Source organism: Papilio xuthus, unplaced genomic scaffold, assembly GCF_000836235.2.
Source record: "Papilio xuthus unplaced genomic scaffold, Pxut_1.1 DF825928.1, whole genome shotgun sequence".
Classification (NCBI taxonomy): domain Eukaryota; kingdom Metazoa; phylum Arthropoda; class Insecta; order Lepidoptera; family Papilionidae; genus Papilio; species Papilio xuthus.
Genome location: NW_013532721.1, coordinates 1,668,364 through 1,680,859, shown reverse-complemented (window position 1 = coordinate 1,680,859; position 12,496 = coordinate 1,668,364). Strand labels below are relative to the sequence as shown.

The window sequence follows — 12,496 nt, the reverse complement described above, 5'->3', positions numbered from 1 at the left end:
TATGCAAGAGTAAATCAAGACGATTAAATGTATTTGTATAATTTGATTCATTGCTGTTTAATTTAAATACCAGATCACATCGGCCTTACAAAACTAATAGAATGAGCAGAACTTATAAAAAAGGACTACTTTTAGTAAAAACAAATTCATTTGTAACTAAAAAAAAAACAAATCAAAGAATTAAACTAAAAATATATCTTATAATCCCTTTGATATTTAATTGACGGCAGCTTTACCACGTGGCGGTGTGAATCGAAGAATAATAAATATGTTTTCATTGGAACCGCGACGATATTTGAAAGCTCCAATCTATATTGCCACCCCTTCGATTGAACGCTAGAGATTTTTAAAAATGCTTTTCAGAGATAATTTAGCTCACCACATACGTGAGTTGAATTGAAGTAAACAGGCGGACTACCGCTACTATAGAAAACATTTTAGAGTAGAAGAGAGACTAATTACCTTCTGTTTAATTTTTGTGATTCTTTATTGTCGTGTATTGTTATTACGGTCAATTAACATGTAGGTTCTTAAAGGAATTTTAAGTATTTCTATTTACTAAGTAAACCTGAAGTTTAAATGTACTTTCTTAAAATCTTAAAAAAAAAATCGGTACGAATACACATATAAACATTGAAAAATTGTCACGTTTTAAAATGTTACAAAAAATCAGGGCAACAGCGACATAATGATGCATACAGTGTTATACCTTTATCTGTGGCACGGTTGAGTCATGAAAATGTCGTTGATTTATTGCACTGAATATTGTTGAAAAATTATGTTGTCGCGAAAGCGCCTGACTTGCGGAGTCTATGCCCGGTTAGGACGCACCATCGTGCGCGCAGTTGCCGACGCGCGCCCAACGATTTAAACGTCGATCGAAATTATAATAACCCGAGCATGGATACTTCGAACTACGCGATAGATCAGTGAAAAACGAACAAGTTTAGTGTATGTCGCATTTAGAAAAGCGATTTTTGTGACGGTGATAAAAAACCATGTCGATCGCTGTATCATAAACTGTGTTATGGGTGTTCGTGATATATTTTTATTCAGCACCGGAATATAAATTTTCATGTGTTACTTCAAGGTATATGTTGCGTAGTATTTTTATTATATTTGTAAGACGATATCAGAAAATATTATGTACACTTTTTTAATTAGGTTCTAATATTTACACATAATCTAATATACTAATTATGTTTTATTTATTCCATTTGATTGATAATGTTGTGTATATTGAAATCGTCAAATTCTTTGAGCCGTTCTAATATTCTATTTTATAAACTAAATAAAAAAACACTTTTTTTACAAAAAAGTCATGACAACTAAAGTTACATGTATGATGCATTAAAATGTCTCTTCTTTTATTCTTGATAAATTCTTCATCATCTTTGAAATATCAAAGCTGAAAATCATTTCTTAGTTAAATACATTTTTGGATACTTTATGAATACACGATTTACATATTTAAAGGGAATTGAGAGAATAAAAATTTTAGTTTGTAAATATTTACACAAAACAATGCTAATCTAACACACATTAATCCCGAGCAATGTGTTAAATAAAATCTGTAGTAAAACTAACAAAGGTAACGCGTTTCTAAAATAATCCAATACATCTTGCCAAATCGTTCACAGTCACACATGTTTTTGTTTGTCTGATAAAGGACACATATAATATAGAATAATTATGTAAGTGCTGCATGTCCAATTATAAGCATTGTTTGTATTTTCCAATAAAATAAAGTCGTGCCAATTTGAAGAAGATTCAATTCTTTAGTTTCATTATAACTGATGACGTTAGAAAAAGGTTATAGAGAACAACCATAATTAATTTGAATTTATTATCACTTTGTAAAAATTGTAACATATTTTTTTTAAGTATCATGCGTATAGTATCTGTATTTGGCAACATAACATAGTTTATTCTAGATAATATTCAATCATTAATACGAATATGTTAATCATAGTATTTTTTGTATATCGTCAGGTGCTTTTGTTTAAAAAATATCACACACTTAAAATATTTAAATAATCTAATTTTTCACGATTTCAAAATATCAGTTTTTCTGAAAATGTGACACTATATTTGGAAAATACGCCATCTAGTGTAAAGAGTCTAAAACCGAGTGACACGATGTTGCCCATCGCGGAGATGAAAGAGGGCGCTAGTAACAATTTACAAGTGGCTAGTGCCAGCCGACACCGGAGGACCCGCGACCGCGTAGTAACTGCTGAAGTTCGCGCCCTGCGTCGTAGACGAGGATGGACTGTAGTGGGCTCTGAAACCAGGTAAGGCTTTACTCACTCACCGATAGATGGCGCTAAACAATTATTTCTTCAATCCTCGTAAAAATCCAAAGTTTTGAATTCAAAAATTGTAATTAATTTTATGGACATCTAATTAATAAATAAAATTAATTAAAATATGAGTATTATTTATTTTTTGGTTAAAAAGATTCCTAAAATTTTCCATTTACCGAACAGCATTACATTAATATCAAAACTACTGTAGAATAAAATTAGCACGGAAACTTCTACGATGGAGTTATCACAATGGAAGCAGCAAAACTACACCATACGGGTGATAGATAGTCTGACTTGATCCCCTTCAAACTGTCAAAAATTAAGAAAATATTGGATCGATTTGTTTTTATTATACTTAAAATTTATTCTATAAATACTAAAGTCTTAGATTGAAAGCTAGATGATTTGTTGATGATATATAATGATTTTGGGGAAACCATGACGTATAAAAAAGTATTTATCTGGAACATCCGGATAAGACGGATTTATGAACAATTTCCAACGTAAGTTATTCGTGCTAGCTTTTTGTGAAATGAGTGTAATATTTCCACGAATATATTTCTCGAAATTGAGTCATACTGAAAGCTTTATTAGAATTTTAATAACATAGTATAATAATGTGAGATTTATGCGTCGGTGTCCCAGGATCTCTATAATTGAAGAAACTGTATTTCTCAAAGAATTAAATATTAAATATGGAAAATATAAGAAACTAGCGTCGTCCTTGCGGAATTAAAAAAAATAGATATAAATAAAGCTTATGTTACGGGGATAGTGTAGCTTTCCAACAGTGAATTTCAGTCACCTCGCAGCCTATTTAAAGCAAAAAAGTTATAATGTTAGTATAGATAATTAATTAAATCTGTAAGCCACCCCTTTGGTTACGGTCATGATATTTATTGGTTAAAGAAACAACACAAAGATACAATACAATTTTGTAACCATTGCTAAAAAAAAGAATAAAATTAACCATCTAATAACGACATTAAGAAGGGTCGAGGCCAAATGTAATGGACGTAAATCTGTTTCGGTGTTATGCTAAATGTTTAGAGGCTTATAAAAATATTTCACGATAAGATACAATTATGAAATACATTTTGTGATAAATATTTTAATTTCTTGTGTCTCATTATTTAGTTAATTTGATTAGGTACAAATACCTTACATATCATAACAAATATACCATTAAGTTAAAGTTTTATTTTGGCTTCCCCTTGTGAAAAGGCAAACATTATATAAACTGTCATAAGATATTAATTTTAACATTTCTTTGTTTTTAAAGCATCATAATTGACGTAATGTCGCAATAAAACATAGCATTTTATAAACAGCTTAAGTTAAGAATAAACAGAAGAAGATCTCGGACGGTTACCTATTTACGTAGCGCTTGACTGAAGAGTTTATAAACAACTCACCCACTTGGAGGTTGAATTAACGACCAATTCTTATTGCATACTTAATGGTGAGCGTAATAAAACTTTCCAAGATAACTACGCTTTGTACTTGTAGATTAGCTTCTTATATGGCGACATAAAACAACAAAAAAAAAAGATTGCGTACATAGGAACGATAAATAATGTTTGTTTTTAATTATAAATATGTATTTGGATAGATCTTACAATATTATAAATGCTAATGTTTAGATGGATGGATGGATGAATGGATGGATGTTAGTTTGAAGGTATCTTCGGCACGGCTCAACAGATCTTGATAAATTTGGCATAGATGTAGAACATAGTCTGGAAGAACAATTAGACTTCTAATTATGTTTTTTTTTAATTCCGCGCGGACAGAGTCGCGGGCGACAGCAAGTATGTCACAAGTTCTTAAAATGTCGTTTATCGCAAATGTTATACTTGTTCGTATAATTTGTTACGGACTTTGCAGTCGGCCGCCAGGATAATCCAAATTAAGCCTCGCAAATATTTTTTTTGGTTCTTTGTTATTTTTCTTTTTAAAAGATTTCTTATTGTGTTATGATGTTTTTTCATATTAATAATAATTATTTTTTATCAAAATAAATGTATAACATGAATAGAATACAGTTAGATCTAAATAACGAACCTACGAGATTTTAAGACACTTCCATCTTATTTTTTATTCTATTTAATTGAGACAGAAGTACTTGATCGTTTAAATATTCATTTTATCCTGCTTCTTTGCGCAAGTGTTATTTGTTAAAGTAATTTGCTCCAAGCTTTGTACTATAAATTGGATAGCAAATTAATCTTCAGAGTTCTCTATTTTGTGTAAAGATTGTCGAATTTTCTAAAATTTTAGCAGAAGGAAATTAAGTTTCATATTTTAAAATGTAAAAAAAAAACGTAAATCAAATTATGTAATAACCGTCGAATAAAAACCAATTTGGCATTTCGTAAACAATTGAAGATATCCAAAATAATTGTAATTAAAATATGTTTCAAGCGAACGTTTAATTAATTGCAGTTAAAGTAAAGATAAAGTAATAATTTAACAGATGTATATCGATTTGAGTACAATTAATTTGTTGAGAATCTTTAAGAATAGAAATACGGATAGAACAAAGTAGCAAGTAAGAAGAAAATACAATTTTCTTTACATGCTTTGAAATGTTCTCATTTTACTTGTTAATATTTAGCTGTTGACTACTTTCCTTTGTATTTGTCTTTTGTCTTCGCAGTTTGCTTACTATTTATCCAACTTTTTACATTAATCTTAAGTCCTTTAGATTCTTTGTAGAATTGATTTGTGCAAATTTAAAAATCGTATAAATTTCAGTTAATAATAAGTTTAACTTTTCTTAAAAACTGTTACTTATAACAATATCACTTTCACTTTCATCATTATTAAGAGCCTCTTGTAGCGAATAAGTTATGTGCCAAAAATGTTGATCAAAAGAAAACTGCAAATTGTGCTTATTTGTAAGATACAAGTCCATATTTAAACTGGCATATGCGCGATGCGTCACCCGGCATGCGAAGATTTCAGGTGACGGGTGATAAGCGTTCCGGGAACGTTGGCAGGCTGCCCTCACCAATATAGCCCGGCGGCGACGCAGCGCATATTTGTGCAAGGCCCTAACTGAATACACAAGCGTAGCGACAATACGATATTATAAAGTCATTGATTTAAAATCAAATATAAGAAGCTGAACTTCTTATCGGTATGTCAATAAATCTAAAGAAGAACGGAAAAACCTTTACCAACAGCACTTTAAATGCTCTTAAATTAATGCTAATCAGTTTTCATAAAACTCTAAAGAATTCATTAAAACGATAACATAAATTAAAATTGGATTTAAGATTCTCTAAACTAATTTTTAACCAGGTCATATTACATTGGTATTCATTTCACATATATTTTCTTCAATTAACAATAAATCGCATTTTATTTTTCGTCAAAATTTCTAGTATGATGTGTAAACCATTTGAAATTTGGAACCTTTCCGTATTGTTTTTTTCATCGTAATATAATTTGTAACTTTTTAATGTAAACACAGTCTTAACTATGCGACTGTTGGTTATATTATTTGCAAACTAAGACGCATCGTTGAGATTTGGTATTGTCCTCTACAAATGTTATCAAACATTTGCATGAACGACATAAGTACATATGACAACTTAGGTGTTCTCTCTGATATGATCTTATTTTAACTCCGCTCTGTTTTTCCGTCGTTAGAGACTATGGCAAAATATAAAAATTTAGACTATTAAAAACGTCAACATTTTTTTTTTAATTTTTAGTAAAAGAAAACACTTAAGGTGTAAAAAGACACGATAAAATGATTGCCATGCTTTTGTTAAAAAATAAATTACACGATATTAAAAATAGTAAGCTTAATTGAATGTGCACCTTTTTCTCATAGAAATAACGAAGGTTTTAGTATTTTTGCGTCACGGAGATTGAGCCTTGATAACTTTGTCGTACCAGCTGTATCATCATTCTTGTCAAAATCTGACTAAAGTAAATAAGTCTGTTTCGCCCCAAGGCTATGTTTTTGTTCTCCAAAGCAACAGTATTGAAACTGAGACCGTAATTTGGAGTTATAATTAAGATATCCATTGCTCTATGATTTAACGTAATTTAATACACGATACCTTTAAAGAAAAAAATAGTGTTGGATATTTACAGACAATGGAAAGGAAACAAGACACAAAAGTGTCCTGTTTCAGTTCTAATTCATATTTTTCTTACGTAATATATTTAACGACAACACCTTCAAGTTTAGTAATTTATTTGGTACAAAATTGAGTTTTTGAACACAAAACCAACATCGAACCCTCTTAGTTTATAATTCCTGTAGAAAGTTATAAAGTGTATCATCGTAGGGCAAACTGCTAAATATACGGGATTAGTGTTGTCACATATATAATTTTTTAAACTGTTATATTGAATAAATTTTATTTTAAAATATATGAATAACAATTCGGAGATTTAGGCAGAAATCTTTTCTCGTTCTATAAAACTTTGTTTTCTAATTAGCTTTAAAAATCTTTATGTTAGAAATTGTTTCTGATCCACTTAATTTAGTCTTAGTTTTGCACACACATAAATTACTATAATGTGCTACTATTAGTCATCTAGCTTTATGCTAAAATGTCATTAATCTAGCTTAAAAATGTTGAGACGAAACTGCCTTATGAAAACATTTTCACCCTTCTATTCCTTCCTTGGTGTATAGAAAATGTAGACTCTTTATAATTTTAAATAGCTCCATTCAAGACAGGCCGTGCGTGTCTGATACTGCTCTAATCTAAACGACCTATACGTGTAACTATTTATGCTGTCAAGCGACAAGACCTTTTCTATACATAAACTTCACATTATAAAAGCGCTTAGTTAAAAGAATTTCAGTATTTCATAATTAATGATATTAGGAACGTTAATAGTCATTGCCTCGGTGGGTATTTTCTTGATTTTGCATCATACTTTTTTTACTTTTATGTGAAATTGGATCGAACTCTCAGTAACAGTGATCCGTAAAGAATTCTCGTGAGAAGTCAAGTTCAAGGTCATTAAAGACGGTTTTAAACTTTATATTTATAGTGCTACTTATGACCATAATACAATCGCCTATTAATATCGTTTCGATTTGATTGACAAAATTCCAATAATGTCATCGACTAATTACTGTAATGAAGTCGCGGCCGCGTGGCGTTCACTTTGTTCGTTACGGAACCATTAATAATGTGCATAATTTATTTAAATCCATTGCAATATGGGCCATTGTTTCACGCCCACTTACGCTGTACCTCATTAGCGCAATATCAGTATGCGTCTGTTTTATTTAAATTCGTTTAATCGGATAAAATAAAAAAGGACAACATAAAAAACTAAGATTTCGCCAGTTTATTTTGTTTAAAGGGCATCAAATTATGTTAGTACTTACTGAATTAAACCTTAATAATCTTTGCATTTTTTTCTTCCGTTACGCAAATGGCTGCAAGAATAATCAGCGAATTCACAAATATTGTGTTTCTAATTACAAAAAAGTTGTATTACATTCACATTCATAAATTACGTTACGTTAAGGTAAAAATCATAGCACCAAGAAAACGAGCACATAACCTGATTTCTATCGAATAACATCGACACAAATGATACATAACGTCTTCATTACACAGCTTTGTTGGTAATGTATTCATAAGTGACGTTGAATACCTAATTTACATATGTCTGAAGGGACCATATCTGTTCAATATCCGCATTTCGCAGGGCTAAAGTTATCAATGGATCCTTTAGCTATCTAACCTAATAGGCACTCACACGAGTATGCATATGTTTTCCGTTAAATTGTAATGTTTAAATATACGACACATTAATGCGAATTTAATGTTGATGTCTTCTATCAAAAACTTATAGAAAAAACTTATAGAAAAAACAATTGACGAACAGTAAACTTCTAACGGCCGAAATCAATATTTGATCTCGTACTATTTTTGCTTAACCTTACTATTTTTTCTCTGTTTCATTTAAAGTAATTAAATCAATTGTTAGCTTGATGTCAAATAATATAATGATTATTTATCTTTTAGTGACATCTTCACAAATAAACTTTCAATATAGTATTATAATTTACACAGAGTACGCATTGTTTGCCATATTTATTATCTCTTATTTATTTAATTCCATGATGACATTAAGCGAGAAAAGAGTGCGATTGAATGATTGATTGTGTTTGTCTTTGGTTTATAACGTAGTATGTTTTTTTATGATTCAGTTAAAAAAAAAAGAAAATTTGGAGCTTAGAAATAATCTAATATTAATCATGTAACAAAATTAATTTTCTGAATTATAAAATTATGTTTGCAATGAAAGCAAATACTATTAAAATTACCATTTGTATAAACACATTTTATTATACAATTTAGTAAATAGCGGAATACAATACTTTGAACGTAATATAATATGATAAACGACGTGTGCAGCGCATTCGTAGCGAACTCTAGAACATAACAATTTAAGCCCTGTTACATTAACTGTGCTATTGTGTAGCTTCACATGCTTATGGCTGGAATGGAAAGATCTATCTTATATTATATAATATAAAATATACTAGATATACTTAATATACAAAAGACTATCAACTTTTATATCTTCTCATCATCTACAACATATTATTGTCCTTAACAATGAGCTAACTGACGACGATGAGTATAGATGTAGATGAGTATAGATGTAGTAAACTATGCGACTACTAATTTACCACTAAAAGACTACGGCAGTTGGTTATTAAGGCGGCCATAAACCACTGTATATATTAGGAATTGAAACACTAATTTTATTTAAGTACGTTGAAATGCTTTCTATATCGGATAGGTAAGACATTGTTTTCAAGAAAAGAGCTCATTACATTTACATAAAGCGTAGGTAGCTTAATCTTTGCTAAGTTAACCTGCAGCGAGCTTAGCGGATAAGTTTCTAATATCTCTTGCTTTTATAAGCCTCGCCTTTTCGGTGTGAACATGTGTTTAGACCGGATCCGCTGGAAGCATGAAAATCATACGCGCTGGTGGTTTCTTTTGTGTTCATTGAAAAATATTTAATATTCGTTAGTGTTCCGCATATCGGATCAATAAACATTTTCTTTGTAGAATACCTGATGTGTTTTCTGTCTGACGCACTTTTAGGTTAATCATTTTATTAAATGAATTATTTCCAATTTCAAATTTAATTTTGTCTGGATCTAGAAATATAGATGATTTAGTATTAACTTATGTATTTAAAAGGCAATCTGTATTATTTACTGTTTACAGTAAATCAATAGAAATTTCTTGTTTTATAGAAATAACTATAATATCTGAAATAGAATCCAGCTTCCATTCTAGTCACAAAAACTTTTTTTAAATATACTATTATTTTACAATTTCGTTTAACATTTATCGTTGTTATATGGTAAAATAATATTTACTTAAAACATATTGAACGATTTCAATATTTTTTATACATATTCCTTATTATTTTAATCAAATGCGAGTCCTTTATATATTCTTTCACAGAACTTTCGACAACCTGTGTCACCTTTGAATAAATAAGCGGCGTATAAATGCTACGTAGCTACATTTAAAGCTCTTAGCGCTACGGATTAGGGCTACGTTCGTAGCACGTAGCTACACTGCCAGTTATTGTTTACGCTCGGTGGCATTAAATCCACCTGCTTTGAAACGTTAAAGGCCAGGTGTGGTAAACACATTGTTAAGAATAGGGTAAAATGTATGTCAAATGCATCTCATAGTTTGCGATGTAATAATTTCGTTATTTCATTAAATTTTAACGTGTTTATTCTTGTGAATATCATGAAATGTCCAACCAGTCATACAAACATCCACAAATCTAAATATTTTACGTTCCATTTAAAATAAATAATATTTTTATTTCATAAATAATAATTCCAAACTTTAAAAAAATTGTATGAAAATTTGCATTGAATTCGAAACATCTAAATACTAATTAAAGGTGTGGATATTTCTTACGTTTCCGTAATATTATTTTAATTCAAAGCAAGTGGCACAGCGTGATTGGCAACTATCAGATTCTCATGTCCATGGAAATGGAAATCGGATGAGGAAAATGTACGATAAATCTATCAATAATATTTCCGATTCTCAGTATTGCAAATAGAGCTTAAATTGAAGCCCACGCTCCATACACGGCTTTTATTCGCTGCCGTACTCTACGAGAATAATATTAGAATTTATTTTTGAAGTAATTCATTTGAAGATGTATTAAAGTTTTAATATTATTCTTAATTTAAATATTTTTTTTCTAAATTTTCATCGCCCATAATCGTTCAATTTCATTGTTCTGAAAGTCTTCTTTGTATTTCGTGAACCAAACTCACCATTATTATGTAAAGACTAGATAACTTTCGCCTAAAATAAAACAACGAAATTTACGCTAATATCTAAGTAATCAAATATTTGAAAGTGCACTTAATAATAATTATAATTATACACGTGACATATAAACTCTTTCGTCGACGTTCCTAACTTCAATTAAAATAACTAGTTACTTTAGCATTATGAACATTTGCTGTTGAAAATGGAATTATTTTAATAAAAACATTACCATTTGTTAAATGAAGTAAAGTCCACAAGAGTATCAAATATATTCAGTATCAATATTTCATATTATTTATATTTCTAAATACCAATGGTCAATGAGAACAGATAATTGGCTCGTAGCATTTAATTTTGCCGTTCCGCCAAGTCTCAGCTCAATCAATGGTCAAAGGAAATATTACTATATTTAAATGTATTACTATAACAAGACTGCATTAAATTTTATTTATCTTACTAATATTATAAATGGGAACTTTAGATGAATGGATTGCATAAAGGTATTTCTGGAACGACTGAACGGATCTCGATTAAATTTGGCATACATAGTCTGAAAGAATTATGTTTTTTTATTACGTTTTTTTTTAATTTTATTAAGTTTTATTTTTAATTCCGCGCAGACGGAATCGCTGGCGATTGTTACTTATTTTAGTAGAAGCTTACATTTTAAACACGATCTGTCTCATCGCTTAAGACACAAATTAGCACATGTAACTCGATTATAACTCCATTTGTAACATCTTAGTTTATTGAACCGAGATTATCATATCAATTGTCTTTGTAACACAAATTACATGTAAATTAACATCACCAAAGCTTGCTCAGTGACTTCAATTTCAATTAATGCTGTCAGCTTTTACTTAATTGTCTATTTAAAATTAAAGACACATTAAAGGTACAACCTTATTACAGATAATAAATTAGTATTGGACTTAAATCATCACAGTTTAAATATTAAATGCAAATCCGTACCTCAGCGTATTTAATTAAGAACAAATTACACTAAAAATATTTGCCTTTTCTTAGATAAAGGAATAAAACTTTGAGTGATGGAACCCTACGAGATAAGTACTTGGTTACACAAATGAAAGGTAAATTACTAGTACTATATATGGAGTAACATTTCAAACGAAATTAGGTACTTTTAATTATAAATCCTTTTCAAGATTTAAAACAAAAAGGTGAGCGCTATCATTACAAACTCCTTTGTTCAATAGCGCTCTAATATTTCAAGTTTGAATGGAACGTTTTGGAAGTTGCCGCCTTGCAGACTCACTTTACACAGCTCTTCTCAGAATTCAAACATACTCAATATAGGTGTTATATTCATCATAAATATTAAAGGTTTTTTTATGTCCTGCTTTATCTCATCATATCGTGCAATAAATTCATAATAAAAATTAACATCGAAAAATAAGTAGCGTACTGGAAATATTTAGCACTTTTCTTTGATTTTATTTTCATTTATTTGAAAAAAAATTGTCGTTTAGCTCAGTTTGCATTCAGGGATGCGAAATGATCTTTAAAGTGTATCATTTTGTGTTCAATTAGTGTGATAAACTACACTAAGCAACCGTTTAAATAAACTTTAAAAGATTCAGCAAGAGCGAGTAGATCGAGTTTAGCTCCTAGAATTTCAAAACATTATTGTTGCTAAATAGGAAAGTATTAGTGAAATTAATGTGGCAATATTATAACGTCTACTAACATTCTTACTAATTTCAAACGAGCTCCAATCTAGTTAAAAGATAATTGCTACGATCCGGGTAGCTCAGTGCTCGATTTAAAGACGCAATTATCTCTTATTTCACATCACGGCTTTGAACTATACTTTATGTTGATTTTAATACATACCAAATGGCACCCATA

At 29.9% G+C, this 12,496-nt stretch overlaps 1 protein-coding gene across 3 annotated transcripts in view; it reads left to right on the top strand.

Moving 5' to 3' along the window:
* Positions 1-12,496, top strand: part of dnc (phosphodiesterase dunce) — a 204,712-nt gene that overhangs the window by 83,608 nt on the left and 108,608 nt on the right. Inside the window, exons 1-2 of one of the 3 annotated variants that reach the window (XM_013322381.1) lie at positions 831-1,090; positions 2,067-2,294. The exons of the other annotated variants lie outside the window; for them this stretch is intronic. Of the exons in view, the coding sequence (XP_013177835.1) occupies positions 2,140-2,294 (155 nt within the window). The 5' untranslated portion in view covers positions 831-1,090; positions 2,067-2,139. Of the gene's footprint in view, positions 1-830; positions 1,091-2,066; positions 2,295-12,496 lie in introns of those variants that run through there. 3 annotated transcript variants of the gene reach the window in all.